The sequence below is a fragment of the Neofelis nebulosa genome, chromosome 10 (assembly GCF_028018385.1).
Source record: "Neofelis nebulosa isolate mNeoNeb1 chromosome 10, mNeoNeb1.pri, whole genome shotgun sequence".
NCBI classification, from domain to species: Eukaryota; Metazoa; Chordata; class Mammalia; order Carnivora; family Felidae; genus Neofelis; species Neofelis nebulosa.
In genome coordinates, this window is record NC_080791.1 from 104,891,347 (window position 1) to 104,911,414 (window position 20,068).

The following is a 20,068-nucleotide window of genomic DNA, read 5'->3' on the forward strand; positions in this document are numbered from 1 at the left end:
TGATAAGAATGTGGTCATTGCAGGGGACTTTAACACACCACTTACAGAAATGGATAGATCATCTAGACACACAGTCAATAAAGAAACAAGGGCCCTGAATGATACATTGGATCAGATGGACTTGACAGATATATTTAGAACTCTGCATCCCAAAGCAACAGAATATACTTTCTTCTCGACTGCACATGGAACATTCTCCAAGATAGATCATATACTGGGTCACAAAACAGCCCTTCATAAGTTTACAAGAATTGAAATTATACCATGCATACTTTCAGACCACAATGCTATGAAGCTTGAAATCAACCACAGGAAAAAGTCTGGAAAACCTCCAAAAGCATGGAGGTTAAAGAACACCCTACTCACGAATGAGTGGGTCAACCAGGCAATTAGAGAAGAAATTAAAAAATATATGGAAACAAACGAAAATGAAAATACAACAATCCAAACGCTTTGGGACGCAGCGAAGGCAGTCCTGAGAGGAAAATACATTGCAATCCAGGCCTATCTCAAGAAACAAGAAAAATCCCAAATACAAAATCTAACAGCACACCTAAAGGAAATAGAGGCAGAACAGCAAAGGCAGCCTAAACCCAGCAGAAGAAGAGAAATCATAAAGATCAGAGCAGAAATAAACAATATAGAATCTAAAAAAACTGTAGAGCAGATCAACGAAACCAAGAGTTGGTTTTTTGAAAAAATAAACAAAATTGACAAACCTCTAGCCAGGCTTCTCAAAAAGAAAAGGGAGATGACCCAAATAGATAAAATCATGAATGAAAATGGAATTATTACAACCAATCCCTCAGAGATACAAACAATTATCAGGGAATACTATGAAAAATTATATGCCAACAAATTGGACAACCTGGAAGAAATGGACAAATTCCTAAACACCCACACTCTTCCAAAACTCAATCAGGAGGAAATAGAAAGCTTGAACAGACCCATAACCAGCGAAGAAATTGAATCGGTTATCAAAAATCTCCCAACAAATAAGAGTCCAGGACCAGATGGCTTCCCAGGGGAGTTCTACCAGACGTTTAAAGCAGAGATAATACCTATCCTTCTCAAGCTATTCCAAGAAATAGAGAGGGAAGGAAAACTTCCAGACTCATTCTATGAAGCCAGTATTGCTTTGATTCCTAAACCAGACAGAGACCCAGTAAAAAAAGAGAACTACAGGCCAATATCCCTGATGAATATGGATGCAAAAATTCTCAATAAGATACTAGCAAATCGAATTCAACAGCATATAAAAAGAATTATTCACCATGATCAAGTGGGATTCATTCCTGGGATGCAGGGCTGGTTCAACATTCGCAAATCGATCAACGTGATACATCACATTAACAAAAAAAAAGAAAAGAACCATATGATCCTGTCAATCGATGCAGAAAAGGCCTTTGACAAAATCCAGCACCCTTTCTTAATAAAAACCCTTGAGAAAGTCGGGATAGAAGGAACATACTTAAAGATCATAAAAGCCATTTATGAAAAGCCCACAGCTAACATCATCCTCAATGGGGAAAAACTGAGAGCTTTTTCCCTGAGATCAGGAACACGACAGGGATGCCCACTCTCACCGCTGCTGTTTAATATAGTGCTGGAAGTTCTAGCATCAGCAATCAGACAACAAAAGGAAATCAAAGGCATCAAAATTGGCAAAGATGAAGTCAAGCTTTCGCTTTTTGCAGATGACATGATATTATACATGGAAAATCTGATAGACTCCACCAAAAGTCTGCTAGAACTGATACATGAATTCAGCAAAGTTGCCGGATACAAAATCAATGTACAGAAATCAGTTGCATTCTTATACACTAACAATGAAGCAACAGAAAGACAAATAAAGAAACTGATCCCATTCACAATTGCACCAAGAAGCATAAAATACCTAGGAATAAATCTAACCAAAGATGTAAAAGATCTGTATGCTGAAAACTATAGAAAGCTTATGCAGGTAATTGAAGAAGATATAAAGAAATGGAAAGACATTCCCTGCTCATGGATTGGAAGAATAAATATTGTCAAATTGTCAATACTACCCAAAGCTATCTACACATTCAATGCAATCCCAATCAAAATTGCACCAGCATTCTTCTCGAAACTAGAACAAGCAATCCTAAAATTCATATGGAACCACAAAAGGCCCCGAATAGCCAAAGTAATTTTGAAGAAGAAGACCAAAGCAGGAGGCATCACAATCCCAGACTTTAGCCTCTACTACAAAGCTGTCATCATCAAGACAGCATGGTATTGGCATAAAAACAGACACATAGACCAATGGAATCGAATAGAAACCCCAGAACTAGACCCACAAACGTATGGCCAACTCATTTTTGACAAAGCAGGAAAGAACATCCAATGGAAAAAAGACAGTCTCTTTAACAAATGGTGCTGGGAGAACTGGACAGCAACATGCAGAAGGTTGAAACTAGACCACTTTCTCACAACATTCACAAAAATAAACTCAAAATGGATAAAGGACCTGAATGTGAGACAGGAAACCATCAAAACCTTAGAGGAGAAAGCAGGAAAAGACCTCTCTGACCTCAGCCGTAGCAATCTCTTACTCGGCACATCCCCAAAGGCAAGGGAATTAAAAGCAAAAGTGAATTACTGGGACCTTATGAAGATAAAAAGCTTCTGCACAGCAAAGGAAACAACCAACAAAACTAAAAGGCAACCAACGGAATGGGAAAAGATATTTGCAAATGACACATCGGACAAAGGGCTAGTATCCAAAATCTATAAAGAGCTCATCAAACTCCACACCCGAAAAACAAATAACCCAGTGAAGAAATGGGCAGAAAACATGAATAGACACTTCTCTGAAGAAGACATCCGGATGGCCAACAGGCACATGAAAAGATGTTCAACGTCGCTCCTCATCAGGGAAATACAAATCAAAACCACACTCAGATACCACCTCACGCCAGTCAGAGTGGCCAAAATGAAGAAATCAGGAGACTATAGATGCTGGAGAGGATGTGGAGAGACGGGAACCCTCTTGCACTGTTGGTGGGAATGCAAATTGGTGCAGCCGCTCTGGAAAGCAGTGTGGAGGTTCCTCAAAAAATTAAAAATAGACCTACCCTATGACCCAGCAATAGCACTGCTAGGAATTTATCCAAGGGATACAGGAGTACTGATGCATAGGGGCACTTGTACCCCAATGTTTATAGCAGCACTCTCAACAATCGCCAAATTATGGAAAGAGCCTAAATGTCCATCAACTGATGAATGGATAAAGAAATTGTGGTTTATATACACAATGGAATACTACGTGGCAATGAGAAAGAATGAAATATGGCCTTTTGTAGCAACGTGGATGGAACTGGAGAGTGTGATGCTAAGTGAAATAAGCCATACAGAGAAAGACAGATACCATATGGTTTCACTCTTATGTGGATCCTGAGAAACGTAACAGAAACCCATGGGGGAGGGGAAGGGAAAAAAAAAAAAAAAAGAGGTTAGAGTGGGAGAGAGCCAAAGCATAAGAGACTGTTAAAAACTGAGAACAAACTGAGGGTTGATGGGGGGTGGGAGGGAGGGCAGGGTGGGTGATGGGTATTGAGGAGGGCACCTTTTGGGATGAGCACTGGGTGTTGTATGGAAACCAATTTGACAGTAAATTTCATATATTAAAAAATAAAAAAAATTAAAAAAAAATAGAAAAAAAAATAGAAAAAAAATAAATAAAATAAAAAAAATAAATAAAAGAAATTGAAGATATAAATAGAAAAAAAAAAGAAAAAAGAAAAATGTAGACAATACATTGTCTTTACACTAGAAATTACCACTTAAATATTGAAGTAGAAAAAATGAATAACCCAATCAAAATAACAACAAAAATATTAAAAACATGAGGGTTGTAATATAAGAACTGAATACTTTGAGAAACTACATTCTTTTTTATTTTAACATTTATTAACTTTTGAGAGAGAGACAGAGCATGAGTGAAGGAGGGGCAGAGAGAGGGAGACATAGAATCCAAAGCAGGCTTCAGGCTCTGAGCTGTCAGCACAGAGCCAGACATGGGGCCAGAACTCACAAACTGTGAGATCATGACCTGAGCCAAAGTCAGACACGTAACCGACTGAGTCACCCAGGTGCCCCGAGAAACTACATTCTTGAATGCAAATTCACAATGTCATAGAATTACAAGATTCCATAAATTAATACATAGATGTGAGATGATTCCATTTAGAATCCCAAAAATGTTTTGGGGAGAATGAAATAAAATTGCTCCAAAATGTGTAATAGTTTCCAAGAAAACACTGCTCTACTTGGCAGTGTGTAAAAAGAAATCACAGATTCAATGAATGAGCAATGAAAAAGAAATAAAAGAAAGAAATGAATGAACAAGCCTAAAAGCCATTAGAAAATGGCATAAAGTATGGAATTAGTACATCTGTTACAAAAGCAAATGAGAAAACCAAGAATGGGGAAAAAGAAACATTTCACGTCACAAATATTTACGTCTTTGATATGCTACAGGCTGAGACAGCAATAACCCAAGGAGTGGGACTCCCCACCGACCAGTAGGCTGCAGGGGTGGGGCCACCACCATGGTGAGCTGAAGAAGCAGGGCCACCTCCTCAGCAGCCGTGTGGACTGCAGCATGGAGCCACACAGGATTATTCTCAAGCCTCGACATCTAAAGAATTGCCCTATTGGGTTTTGGGCTTGCTTGGGACCCATTACCCCATTTTCCTTCTTTTTTTAAAATTTTTTTAACATTTATTATTGAGAGACAGAGAGAGAGACAGAGCATGAGCATGGGAGGGGCAGAGAGAGGAGGAGACACAGAATCCGAAGCAGGTTCCAGACTCCAAGCTGTCAGCACAGAGCCCAATGCGGGGCTTGAACTCAGAAACTGCGAGATCATGACCTGAGCCAAAGTCAGATGCCTAACCAACTGAGCCACCCAGGCGCCCCAGCCCTATTTTCCTTCTTATATCTCCCTTTTGGAATGGCAATATCTATCCTATGCCTGTCCCACCGTTCTGTCTTAGATAACTGGTTTTCTGATTGCACAGGTCCACAGATGGAGAGGAATTTTACCCCAATATGGACCATTCTAGGAGTCTCATCCATAACTGATTTAGATAATTTAGATGATAGGATTTGAGGCTTTTTGATCTGATGATATTTAGGTCTGATTTTGGACTTGGAGTTGATGTTAAAATGGGTCAAAACTTTTCGAGATATTGGGATCAGGCAAATAGATTTGGTACGTGGGAGGGACATGAACTTAGAGGCAGAGCAGAGACAAACTATTATGGGTTGAAATGTGTCCCCCAAAAAGATGTGTCCTAACCCACAGTACCTCAGGATGTGACGTTATTTGAGAACAAAGTCTTGCGGATGTAATTAGTTGAGATGAGGTCATACGCAAATAGAGTGGACCGTTAATCCAATAGAACTCGTGTCCTTATAAGAAGCAAGAAATCTGGACACAGACCTGGAAAGAAGATGGCCATGGATACGTGAAAGCAGAGGTTGTAGTTATACTGATACAAGCCAAGGAACCTTTGGGGATACCAGAAGGTGAAAGAGGTAAGGAAGAATCCTCTCCTAAAGACTTTGGAATGAGCATTCTGTTGCCAATGCATGCTTTTTGGACTTTGACCCTCCAGAACGGTGAGACAATAAATTTCAGTTGTGTTAAGCCACCCAGCTGTGATGCTTTATTACAGGGCCCCTGGGACACTAGTATAGCAGGCCAGTAAATAGCCATCAACTTTTCTTCTCTCACATTCTGAACCAACTGAGATAAAATACGACAATCAAGCAGATGTAAATAAAAAGTATCAGCTTTATGATGATTATTATAGTTGGAGAACACGTTTTAAATCTTTGACCAAATGAACTTGCTGCAACCTCTCTCCATGAATTAAACTTATCTACCTAGATACAGGTAGACGACAGGTCTCCTTGTGCTGGGACCAGGCAGGTATCAGAGGTTGAGGAGAACTTGGGGTCATAAAGACAAAACGATTTTGAAGGAAAAAAAAGGGAAACAACCCAGAAGGGGCTGGGTTCCTTCCTGTGAAATCATGAGTTAGATAAATCTCTGCTTCTCAAATGGGGAATTGTAAATGAGGAGCATTAAGAAACACTAGAAGCCACTCCTAGAGCAGAAAGTCCTACTATGGGCCGTGGTAGAAATGTGGAAAGGGAGAGAGAATGGTTCCACCTACTACATGTAATAATGTTTATGGTACATAGGTTAAAAGAAAATAGAGCATGCAAATTATATGTGCATTAAATGGAAAAGCACGAAACACAAAGCATGCAATGAGTCTCACCAAAAGAGAAAGTATGAAGAGAGAAAAGATGGGCACTCAGTGCCAAACCCTGAAGAATTTCACCCAGCCCACGGTACTAAGGTAATCTCTCTGCTTTCCAGTCTGGTCACATGTAGAAGAGAAATAAAAGTATCCAACTTGTACAGTCATTACTAGAAGTAGGACTTGACATAATGCAAGGTGCATATAAGAGTACTTGATTAATTGAAAACATATTTTGTTCTTAGGAAAAATACACAAAAATCCTCATAGTTGTGTGAGACTGATAGGATGAATGATCTTCATTCCCTGCTTGCGAAGTGTTGTTCTTGTATAATTTTTAAATGGCTAATTAATATGAGGAATGTTTCTTTTCTTTCTAATTCAGATAGCTGGTAGTATGCTTTTACAATATGTACTCTTCACCACGATCGTGGAAGTGATCTGTGCATACGTGACTGTCAAGCGGATTGAAGCAGCAATGCGTCCTGTAGAATGCAGTGAGATAAGTGAGTAATTTTGTTTCTGGCTGGTCAGTCAGGAGAAAACAGCTTCTGTTAAGGATCTGCAGGGAAACCATCCAAATCCTAGGGGAGAACACAGGCTGTAACCTCTTTGCCATCAGCCAAAGCAACTTCTTACCAGAGGTGCCTCGGGAGGCAAGGGGAATAAAAGCAAAAATGGACTATTGGGACCTCATCAAGATAAAAAGCTTCTGCACGGCAAAGGGAACAATCAACAAAACTAAGAGGCAACTGTCAGAATGGGAGATGTTTGCAAAGGACGTATTTGATTAAGGGTTAGTATCCAAAACATCTGAAGAACTCAGCACCCAAAAAAACGAATGATCCAGTTTTTAAGAAATGGGCAGAAGACATGTGTAGACATTTTTTTTTTCCAGAGAAGACATCCAGCTGGCCAACAGACACATGAAAAGATGCTCAACATCACTCATCATCAGGGAAATCAAAATCAAAATTACAGTGAGTTATCACATCACACCAGTCAGAATGGCCGAAATTAATAGCCCAGGAAACTACAGGTGTTGGTGAGGATATGAAGAAAGGGGAGCCCTCTTACGCTGTTGGCGGGAATGCAAACTGGTGCTGCCACTCTGGAAAACAGTATGGAGGTTCTTCAAGAAGCTAAAAATACAACTACCCTATGATTCAGCAATTGGACTACTAGGTATTTACCCAAAGGATACAAAAATCTGATTAGAAGGGATACATGCACCCTGAGGTCTTTTAGACTTGCATCACCTAGAAGATTACTAGAGGAAATAAATAGACTGAAAAGATTTTACATAGACTGAAAAGCAATATGGGGACACTGAATGTTCTAGACTGTGAAATTCAAATTTAGTTATAAACTTTTGTTGGCAAAGTTTGAGATCTTCCTGTCCCTTCAGAAAATTTAGAGGATTTTAGAGGACGCTAAAGAGACTGCTTCTGGAATAGAAGAATGAGGCTCTCTAAAAATCGATTCCTCCATAAAATAAATGAGAACACTGGGAAAAGTTGTCAGAATTAACATTTCTTACCTCTGGGAATTAATCAAAGACTTGTGACAATCCAGGGAACACTTATGCAAGAAACCATGGCTAAACCTTAGTAAGAACAGTGAGTTTTGTGGTTATCATTTGCCCGGTGCCCGGTGCCCCCTTGTCCCATCTCCACAGTAACCTTTAAATGAAATAACCTTGCGACCACACTACCTGTAAAAAAAACACCAGCCTAACAACCACAAGCAGAGGAAAACTGAGATTGGAGTTGCCCAAAAATAAAAAACAAAACAAAACAAAACACAAAAAAAAACATTCCCAGAGCATTGTTTCTGATTTGTCAGGCAGGTCCCTGGAAATCCCCACTGGCAAGGGTCTTTATTCACCTCTGAGCTCAATCACGGTGAAAAGCTTTCTGGGATGTTTGTCAGAACAATTAGTGGCCTTTAACACTGTGTTTGCCTGGAGCAGGGATAAAAGTTGGGGAAAACAAAAGGCTTACCAAAAAAAAAAAACATAATAGAAAAAAACTATGGCGCAAGATGTCCACTGGGGACCTTGAAACGGTGGTAATACTTGGAAATCAAGACCTTGTGCATATGTGGAGATGTGTGTGTGCCCAGGGAAGACCTGTCAATATGCTAACCTCCCATCTCTGGCTGACCTGAAGCTGTCTGCAAACAGGAAGTGATAGCTAATATAGAGTTGCAACCTGTCTTCCAAACCTTTAAAGTCTTACCCCAACACACACACACACGCACACACACGCGCGCACACACACACACACACACACACACACACACACAGCTTCTCAACAAAGCCTGGGCAATTTCTTGGTTCAAAGCAGTTAAGGAAATCAATGCCCAATCATCTAATGACACTAAGCTAACACAGGCATCAGTGCCCATACAGGACATGAATACTCTACACAATTAGTTCAGGAAAGGCACCCCTAGAATAACAAAAACAACAACAAAAACCAGTCCCTGGGAGAATCTGCTTTCCAACATTGCTACATTATATTATTTTAAATATGCAATTTTTAACAAAAGAAATTATAAGATACGCAACGAAACAGAAAACTATGACCTAAACACTGGGGAAAAAGCAATAGAAGTTGTATCAGAGGAAGCCTAGATATTGGACTTACTAGGGGAAAAAAAACTCTTTAAATCAGCTATTGTAAGTATGCTCTAAGAACTGAAAAACCATGTCTAAAAAGTCTAAAGGAAAGTAAGAAAGCAATGTTTCATGATAAAGAATATCGATAAAGACAGAAACTATTGAAAAGAATCAAGTAGAAATTCTAGAGCAGAAAAATATGTAACTAAAATGAAAACATCATTCAAGGGGCTCAACAGAGTATTTGATCTGACAGAAGAAATAATCCACCAACTTAAAGATAGATCAATTAAGGGGCACCTGGATGGCTCAGTTGGTTGAGCATCCGACTTCAGCTCAGGTCATGATCTCACAGTTTTTGAGTTTGAGCCCCGCAACAGGCTCTGTGCTGAGAGCCCAGAGCCTGGAGCCTGCTTTGGATTCTGTGTCTCCTTCTCTCTCTAACCCTCCCTCTCTCATACTCTGTCTCTGTCTCTATATCTCAAAAATATATAAACATTTAAAAAAAAATTTTAAAAGGTCAATTAAAATCGTCTACTCTGTGGAACAAAATGATAACAAACAAAGAAAAATGAACAGAGCTTCAGACACCTTTGAAACGCCATCAGTCATACCAAAATGTGCATAATGGAAGTTGGCATAATGGGAGGAGATAGTGAAAGAGAAAGCTACACAAAGAAGTCTTGAAAATATATTGGATGAAAACTTAAAAATTTGATGAAAAACATTGCTCTACATATCCTAGGAGCTCAACAAACTCCAAAAAGGAGAAATTACAAAAGATCCGAACCTGGACATGTCACAACCAAGATGCTAATAGACAAAGACCAAGAGAAAATCTTGAAATCAGCAGAAGACAAGAATTCATCCTGTAAAGGGGATCTTTAATAAAATTCCTCATCAGAAAATATGGAAGCCAAAAGACAGTGAGTGGTATGACATCTTCAGAACCCTGAAAGAAAAATACTGTCAATCAAGAATTAGATGTAATAAATATTACAACATTATTAATACAAAATAATATTGATAACAAACTAAAAATAATTCAAAAATAATAAAAGAAATAAAAATGTAATAAAGTGGTATAGAAGAATAAATAAAATGGTATGAAAGAAAACATTTATTTAACGTAAAAGAGAGCAGTCAGATAGAAGGACAGACAGAAGAACAAAGACATACAATATAGAAAACTGACCATGAAATAGCAGACATAAACCCTATCTTATCTGTAACTACATTAAATGTAAATGTATTGAACACTCTAATCACAAGGCAGAGACTGGCAAAATGGATTTTTAAAATGAACTCCAATTAAATGCTATATACAAGAGACACACCTTAGATTCAAAGACACATATTGGGAAATATGGTTGAGAAAGACATTAATTATCCGACCTTGACCTAAAGAGATACTGGCATTGGGCAAGACGCTCAATTTCACTGAACTCTAGTTTCTAAACCTCTATGGTCAGAATAGATGGGACGATGCCAAGAATTCTACAAAGGAGAAAAGAAAAGACACAAGTATGCCCAATATTAGTATGGAAAATATATGCCATATAAACAGAAACCAAAAGAGAGCTAGAGCAGCTATAAAAATAATGTCAGATACAATAGACATTAAGACAAAAAATTGTTAGTAGACACGAAGAAGGACATATTTATAATTATTTTTTTAAGTTAAATCTGTCAGGAACTCATTGCAACTGTAAGCATATATGCACCAACCACAGAGTCCCGAAAACACATGAAGCAAAAACTGGCAGATTGGGCAGGAAAAACACAAAGTTGAAAAAACAACAGTTGGAAACTTCAATACCCCATATTCAACAATGTATAGGAAAACTCTGCAGAAGAGAAAAGGCAATAGGAGAATTGAACAGCACTATTAACCAACTGCCTAGACCTAATAGACATCTATACGACACTCCATCCAACAACTCAAAGTACACGTTCTTTTCAGGTGCGTGTAGAATATTCTCTGGGACAGACCATATTTTAGGCTATAAAACAAGTTTCAATAAGTTAGAAAGATGGAATTCATACAAAGTATTTTCTCTGATTATAATGGAATTAAATTAGAAATCAGTAAAAGAAGCGGGTGCCTGGGTGGCTCAGTCAGTTAAGTGTCTGACTCTGGCTCAGGTCATGATCTCACAGTTCATGAGTTCGAGTCCCACGTCAGGCTCTGTGCTGAGAGCTCAGAGCCTGGAACCTGCTTCAGATTCTGTGTCTCGCTCTCTCTCTTCCTCTCCTCTGCGTGCGTGCTTGTGTGCTCGCTCGCCCGCTCTCTCAAAAATAAACAAACATTTAAAAAAAAAAAGAAACTGGTAAAAGAAGGACATTTTAAACTATCACCAATATGTGCAAATGAAACAATACATTCCTAAATTACCAAAAAGTCAAGAAATCAAAAAGAATAGAACACATTTTGAGATGAATAAAACAAACCACATACCACGGTTTATTTGATGCAGCTAAAGTAGTGCTTAGAGGGAAATTCAGCGCTATAAATACTATATTTTTAAAAAGAGAAAAAAGTCTCAAATCAGAAACCTAACTTTCCACCTTTAGAAACTAGAATGGGAGTGGGGGCTGGGAGAAACAGGTGAAGGGGATTAAGAGCACACCTATCATGATGAGCACTGAGTAACGTACTGAATTGTCGAATCACGATATTGCACACCTGAAACTGCTATAACACTGTATGTTCTGTAGGTTAACTCTACTGGAATTAAAGTTAAAAACTTAATAAATATTAAGAACATAAACTAGAAGAGAAAACTAAACCCCAAAGTCAGAAGAAGAATGTAGATAATCAAGACTACGGTGGAAAAAATGAAATAGAGAATAGAAAAACAGACATAAAAGAGTAGGGGACACCTGGGTGGCTCAGTCAGTTAAGCATCTGACTCTTAATCTCAACTCAGGTACTGACCTCAGGGTTTGAGCCTTGCTTTGGGCTCCGTGTGGGTATGAAGCCTACTAAAATAAAAAGAGAGAGAGAGAGAGACTAAAAGGGGATACTATGAATAATGATATGCCAACAATTTAGTTCACCTACATAAAATGGACAAATTCTTAGAAATATACAAACTATTGAAACTGTGTCAAGGAGTAATAAAAATCTAAATAGATCCATCATGTTAAGAGACTGAAATAATCGAAAATTTTTTGTAAAGAAACCCCAGTCCCAGGTGGTTACACTGCAAATACTCCTAAACATTTAAAGAATTAACACGAGTCTTTAACAAATTGTTCTAAAAATGAAGAGGAGAAAATACTTCCTGACTCATTCTATGAAGTTAGTATTACCCTGATACCAAAACCAGACAAATATATCAAACAAAAGGAAACTATGGGCCATTATCCATTATGAATATAAATTTTTAAACCTCAAAGGAAAAAATGTTTCAAATACAATCCAGCAACATACCAAAAGTATCAGACATCATGACCAATTAAGATTTATCATGGGAATTCAGAGCTGCTTTAACATTAAAACCAATCCGTGTAATAACCATAAAAACAAAAAATACATGATCATCTGAATAGACATAGAAAAAACAATTTAACAAAATCTAACACCCTTTCATGATTAAAAAAAAAAAAAAACATTCAACAAACTAGGAATAGAAAGGAATTTCCTCAACCTGAAAAGCGGCAGTTAGGTGTGGGGAAAAAATCTGCAATTAACATTATACTTGATGGAGAGATACTGAATCCTTTTGCTCTAAGATCTGGAACAAGACAAGGATGTCTGCTTTTGCCACTTATTTTCCACATTGTACTGGGGATTCTAGCCAGGAAAATTAGACAATAAAAAGAAATAAAAATATTCAGTTTGGTTGGTCAAGGAAGAAGTAACACGAACTCTCTTTGTAGCTGATAAGATCTTGTGGCTATAAAATTCCAAGAAATCCACACACAAAAATCTAGTACAAGTAAGTTCAACAAGTTGGAAGGGTATAAGATCAACATATTTTTCAAAAAATCAGTTGTTATTTCTATACATGAGAACACAATTACAATAACATCAAAAAATAAAATGTTTATGTAATTTATATTCAGGAAAAAAATTAACAAGATTAGTGTAAGACTTGTCTACCACAAATTAGAAAGCATTATTGAAAGAAATTAAGATTTAAATAAATGGAAAAAATTCATGTCCGTGGATCAGAAGATTTAATATTAAGATGGTAATAGTCGCCAAATTAATCTATAATTCAACCCAAGCCCTACCAAAATCTCCACTGATTTTTATACAAGCTTATCCTACTATTCATATGAAAATGGAATGGACCCAAAATAGCCAAACCGATCTTTAAAAAAGAAAACAAACCATTACACACATATTACAAAGGCCAAAATCTGAACACTGATTTCACCAAATGCTGGTGAGAATAGAGAGCAACATTGCATTGGTGGGAAAGCAAAATGGTACAATCACTTGGGAAAGCAGTGGCTTTGAGGATTTCTTACAACACTAAACATACTACCATATAATCTAGCCATCAGTCCCTTGGTGTTTACCCAAAGGAGCTGCAACCTTATGCTCTCACAGAAACCAGCACACGGGCTTTGATAGCAACTTTATTCATAGTTGCCAAAACTTCGAAGCAGCCTAGATGCCCATCAGTGAGTGAATGAACAAATAAACTGTGGTCCACCCATCCAATGAAATATCATTCAGTGCTAAAAATAAATCAGCTATCAAGCCAGGAAAAAGACATGGAGAAACCTCAAATGCGTATTACTAACTGAAAGAAGCCAACCTGAAAAGTACACGCACTGTATGATTCCAACTATATGACATCTGGAAAAGGCAAAACTATGGGTACGTTTACTTTTTATGGAGTAAAAAATCAGTGGTTGCCAAGGCGGGGGGGGGGGGGCGGCATAAATAGGCACAGCACAAACATTTTTAGCGCAGTGAAAATATTCTGTATGATATTATCTAATAATGGATGTTATACATGGATGTATACATATATAATGATGGATGTCATTATACATTTTCCCAAGCCCTGCAGAATATACAACACCAAGAGTTAACTCTAAGGTAAAAAACTATGGACTTCGGGTGATTATGGTATGTCAGTGGTGGTTAATCCTTGGTAACAAATGTACCATTCTGGGGAGTGATGTCAATGATGAAGAGGCTCTGTATGTGTGGGGACAAGGGATATATGGGAACTCTCTGTGCCTGTTTCTCAATTTTGTTGCAAAAGTAAAACTGCTCTAAAAAATAAATAAACAAAGGGAGGTGGGGGAGAGGGGAAAATGTGTGATGGGCACGGAGGAGGGCACTTATTGGGATGAACACTGGGTGTTGTATGTAAACAATGAACCACAGGAATCTATCCCAAAAACCAAGAGCACACTTTACACACTGTATGTTAGCCAACTTGACAATAAATTATCTTTTTAAAAATTTAAAAATTATATTTAATAAATAAATAATATCTTTAATAATATTTGTTTTAATAATAATATTTATTTAATGATAATAAATAAATGAAGTCTTTTAAAAAAAAGAAAGAAAAACAAAGTTGGAGGGCTCACGCTTCCCAATTTCAAAAGGAAGTACAAAACTATAGTTAACCAAGACATTGTGCTACTGGCATAAGGATAAATCGTAATTTTTACTGCACGTAAAAATTAGTGCAGTAGAATCAAGAGTCCAGAAATAAATCCTGAATAAATCTGAAAAGGAAATCACAAAAACAATTCCATTTATAATAGCATCAAAAATAATAAAATACTTAGGAATTAACCAAGTAGCTGAAAGACTTACACACTGAAAACTACAAAACACTACTGAAAAAAATTAAAGAAGATGTAAGTAAACAGAAACACATCCCAAGTTCACGATAGGAAGAATCAATGTTGTTAAGATGTCCATACTGCTCGAAGCAGTCTACAGATTCAATGCAATCCCTATCAAAATCTAAATGCCATTTATGCAGAAACAGAAACACCCATCCTGAAATTTATATGGAATCTCAAGGGATCCCAAATAGCAAAAACAACTTTGAAAAAGAAGAACAAAGCTGAAAGACTCACACTTCCTGATTTCAAAACTTACTACAGAGATACAATCATCAAAACCGAGTTAAGCACAGTCTTTTCAACAAACAGTACTGGGGAAACTGGTTACCCACCTGCAAAAGAATGAATTTGGACTTACCTAACACCATGTACAAAAATTAACACAAAATGGATCAAAGACTTAAATGTAAGACCAAAAATAAAACTCTTAGAAGAAAACATGAGTCCAAAGCTTCATGACATTTGATTTGGCAGTGATGTTTTTGGATGTGACACCAAAAGCATAGGCAATGAAAGAAAAAACAGATAAATTGGACTTCATGAAAATTAAAAATGCTGTGCCTCAAAAGACAGAGTAAAAGGGGCGCCTGGGTGGCGCCTGGGTTAAGCACCGACTTCCGCTCAGGTCATGGTCTCGCAGTTCATGAGTTTGAGCCCCACATCAGGCTCTGTGCTGACAGCTCAGGGCCTGGAGCCTGCTTCAGATTCTGTGTCTCCCTCTCTCTCTGTTCCTCTCCTGCTTGATCGTTCGCATGCACTCTCTCTCTCAAAAATAAATAAACATTTTAAAAAAAGAGAGAGTAAAAAAGCAACACAATGAATAAGATAAACATTTTCAAATCACATATATAATGAGGGGTTAATATCAAGAATATATAGAGAACACCTCAAACTCAACAACAAAAATAAACAATTCAAAAATGGGCAAAGGACTCGAATCGAGATTTCTTCAGATAAAGTCTACAAATGGCCAATAAGCACATGGAAAAATGCTCAACATCACTGACCATTAGGGAAATACAAATCAAAACCACAATGAGGTATTACGGTATACCCATAAAGATGGCTATTATCAAAAAAATAAAAAACAGAAAAAACAGAAAATAGTGTTGGCTAGAATGTGAAAAAAAAACAGAACACTTGTGCACTTTTGGTGGGAACATAAAACGGTACAGCTGCTGTGTAAAACAATATGATTGTTCCTTGAAAATTTAAAAGTAGGATTATCATAGGATCCAACAATTATATTTCTGCATATATACCCCGAAGAATTGAAAGCAGGGTCTCAGAGAGGTATTTATGTGTTCACCCATGTTTAGAGAAGCATTATTCACAATGGCTACAATGTGGCAACCCAAGTTTCCATCAACAGATGAATGGATAAGCAAAATGTGGTATACAACTGTAACAATACTATTCAGCCTTCAAAAGGAAGAAAATTCTGACGTGTGCTACATCGTGGATAAGCCTTGAGGACATTATGCGGAGTGAAATAAAGCAGTCACAAAAAGGCAGATGCTGTGTGATTCTACTCCATAGGAGATAGACTGGTCAAAATTGTAGAGACAGAAAGGAGAATGAGGGTTGCCAAGGGCTGGGAGTGAGGAATTACTGTTTAATGGATGTAGAGTTTCAGTTTTACAGGAAGTGAAGAACTATGAAGACGGATGGTGGTGATGTTTGCAACAGCATCATATATGTATTTAATGCCACTGAACTGTGCATTTAAAAAATGGTTATGATAATAGCTGTTATGTGTATTTTAACACATAAACTTATTTTTTTAACTTATTTTAACTTGGAAAGAGTCAATATAATACACGCCATTAATAGAATAAAGGATAGAAACAATCACTAAATTGTGATAGAAGGAAACAGGTTGTAATGGCTGATAATCTTATCTCCTTACCTACAGAGTTTGTCTAAATTCTTTCAAGATAGGTCATTAAATCCCTCCCACCAAAACCTACATATTGGTAAATCAGCCTAAAACTCTGCCTGGAGCCAGCATGGCACATTCGAGGGATTCCTGTAGGCTAGTATTTAGAGGAAAGTGATAGAAAATGAAGCTGGAGGGGCGCCTGGGTGGCGCAGTCGGTTAAGCGTCCGACTTCAGCCAGGTCACGATCTCGCGGTCCGTGAGTTCGAGCCCCGCGTCGGGCTCCGGGCTGATGGCTCGGAGCCTGGAGCCTGTTTCCGATTCTGTGTCTCCCTCTCTCTCTGCCCCTCCCCCGTTCATGCTCTGTCTCTCTCTGTCCCAAAAAAAATTAAAAAAATTTAAAAAAAAACGTTGAAAAAAAGAAAAAAAAAAAAGAAAATGAAGCTGGAGAGGCAAATTGAGGCCAGATCCTAATAGAATCCAGCCACCCCTAGAAAAGAATTTGGAATTTAGCCTGTAAGTACCAGGATGCTATTGAAGCCTTTCTAGCAGCAGGGAGGGTTTCTCGATCAAACTTTGCGGTTATGTACAGTAGTCCCTCCTTATCGGTGGTTTCACTTTCCAAGGTTTCAATTACCCTCAGTCCACCACTGCCAGAAGTGGGCGATCCTCCTGACAGATGGTCAGAAGCCTAAGGCTACCTCACCAGCCCACGTCGCTCATCCCATCACCATCTCGTGGGCTCTCCCCATCAGAATGCCTTCTGCGGTGATGCCGCCCCCCCAAATCCTATAGTCTAAGCCAGACAGCTCCCCCCTCCGTTGGTCATTTCTCCTTCTGACCTAGAATATGAAGTAGAGCACCCCAGAGGATTCTTAGCACCCACCACAGGCCAGCCGAAGGTTAAAGTCATTTTCTGAAGACATATTTAGTTGAATGTGATGGTTGTAATTCAATGAAACCTCTGGTTTCTGACGGGCCACAGGTCTGTTGCATTTTTACCTCTCCCCCCAGACAGAGTGGGTGTTATCTTCTCAGTGTGGTTTCAGCTGGTCACATTTTAGGTTTGCATATGTGTTTGTTTGTCATTGCTGGGGTTTTTGTTTTGTTTTGTTTTTGTTTTGTTGTTTTTTGTCTTGTTTTGATTCAGTGGCTCGGGACTAAGCTCGTATCTTCTGGTGTCACAATGATCAATCTGCTATCACCCACTCCCCCAGGTCCATAGCTGTCTCAGTGCAGTGTCTCTACATAACTCACAAAGAACCAGTGTGACTCCCATCAAGAACGAAAGATTAATTGTGAACTGGGGAAGAACTCCGCAATTGTTCTCAAGAGGCCTCATGGAAAATACAGGCTACTGAAGTCCTTCCCAGTGTGCCTTCTCCCTACTTCTTCAATAAAGGATGCAATCCGATCACAAGTCGACTCTACCCTTTTTAAAAACGATCTGAGTGAGCATAGACAGATACAGCCGGTCCAGGGGCTATAGGAAAGTAAAGGTGAATGGCTACTTTACCTTAGGCTGGAGGAGATCGGTCTGAGCGAAGGGACGCCATCATCTGAGAACGGGAACTACTCTGACTTTGAAGGCAGGCATAATGTCAAGGTAGCGATGGCAAGACTTTTGATGTTACTGTGCTTTCATTTCGTCACCTGTAACACAGAAATCATAGTTCCTAGCCCACGGAGTAGATGCAAATATTAAATTATAATACATCATTAAAGGACTTAGAAGAGCTTCCGGTTTATTCTAATCCCTCAGTAAATGATTATTGATTATCATTTATGAGCTCTTCTCATTATAGCTGTAGGACGAGGATATAGGAGGCTAGGTGGAATTGTTATTTTCCAAGAATTAGTGACCAGAGTCCCCCTCTGAAAACAGATGTGCTCAACATTCTAAGTCCATAAAAACCACTGGAGAGCTTGCTGGGGCGGGGGGGGGGGTGCTGTTGTGGTCAAATTGTGTCCCCCCAAAAAGATATGTTGGGGTCCTAGTCCCCCAGTACCTCAGAATGTGACCTTTTTGGGAATAGGGTCTTTATAGAGGTAATTACAATAAAGATGAGACCATTAGGGTGGGCCCCCATATTAATGACCGGTGCCCTCATGGAAAGGGGAAAGTGAACACAGAGGCACACACACACACACACACACACACACACGAAAGAGTATGTAAAGACTCAGAGAAAACATGAAGACAGAGGATGGGAGGGATACATCCATCTACCAGCCAAGAAACACCAGATTGCTGGGAAATCACCAGAAACGAGGGAGAAGCAAGGAAGGATCTTTTCCTAAAGGTTTCAGAGGGGGCATGACCCTGTCTACACCCTGATCTTGGATTTTGGACGTCAGGCCTCCGGAACAGTGAGACAATAAATTTCTATCATTCTAAACCACCCCGTTTGTGATACTTTGTTGCGGTAGCCTAGAAAGCAACCACAGGTGGCTTTTCACTGTAATGAGCACTGCATCCCCCCTCCTTAGAGAGTGTTAGGTTTATAGAGGGGGTGATCCTCACACCCCCACGTCCCACAGCATGGGGGATACGTATTTGATAGAACACGCAGCAAGGCACCTCTGCAAAATGCTGCTGCTGATGTCAGCGGGAAGATGACGCCAGGTTACAAAAGAGGCCACCGCCACCTGAAAACACTGCTCAGAACTGTCTGCTTGATACTGTAGACAGTGGAAGCCTCCACGTACCCACCTAGAATGAAGGTAGAATCTACAGAAAGAGGACCGTATCCTGACATGGGGTTATATGCACAGGGAATAAGGCATGTAGTGAGCGAGGAAGACGGTCACCTCTCCACGAGCAGTCACAGCTCAGGTATCTCCTGGGTGCCCGCATTGCAAGTAAAGGAATCAGGTGGGGGTGGGAGCGGTCCCCAGCCCTCCCACGAACCATCCTACAAGCCACTGGAGCCAAAAGACCGGCCCACCCTTCTTTGTTAGGGGGCGGGGGGCAAAACTTGGACTCAGATGTGAAATGGAAGGCTTAAGATCGTCAACTCTGAGCCTTGAGAGCTTAAACGAGGATGTTTCAATCATCAGGACTGGAAGGACCATCCACTCACCTGCACTCACTAGGAGAAAACAGCGTCAGTTCATTGCAGGAACCTGAGCGCCCCCAGGGCGGACACGCTACCCCGCACGGTCACGACCGTCAGCCCTTTTGGGAGTTCTCTTCCATGAAGACGTATTCCTAAAACGTGGGATCCACTGGCACACGTAACTAATACTCTGTGATCTCTAACACAACATCTGCTAGCACACGAATTCCTGCCAGTGGCAGCTGCCAGAGGGGCGTCAGCAGTCCCACGGGAGGGCTCATGAACATTTCAGGTGGCCAGAGTTCAAGTGTCGTGTTTACCACAGATCTCAAGTTCTTAAGAGAGTGGGGGGCAGAGCCTCTAGGCGGTTTAGCTC

The 20,068-nt window shown here is 39.3% G+C and overlaps 1 protein-coding gene across 3 annotated transcripts in view; it reads left to right on the top strand.

The window, feature by feature from the left end:
* The window catches only part of LOC131487947 (B-lymphocyte antigen CD20-like), a 42,281-nt gene extending 24,228 nt beyond the window's left edge, over positions 1-18,053 (top strand). For 2 of the 3 annotated variants that reach the window (XM_058689171.1, XM_058689172.1), the window contains 2 exons: positions 6,685-6,805; positions 17,851-18,053. In XM_058689171.1, the coding sequence (XP_058545154.1) occupies positions 6,685-6,805; positions 17,851-17,858 (129 nt within the window). In that variant the 3' untranslated portion in view covers positions 17,859-18,053. The remainder of the gene's footprint in view (positions 1-6,684; positions 6,806-17,850) is intronic. The other variant, XM_058689170.1, reaches the window with a different exon arrangement.
* The last annotated feature ends 2,015 nt before the right edge of the window (positions 18,054-20,068 follow it).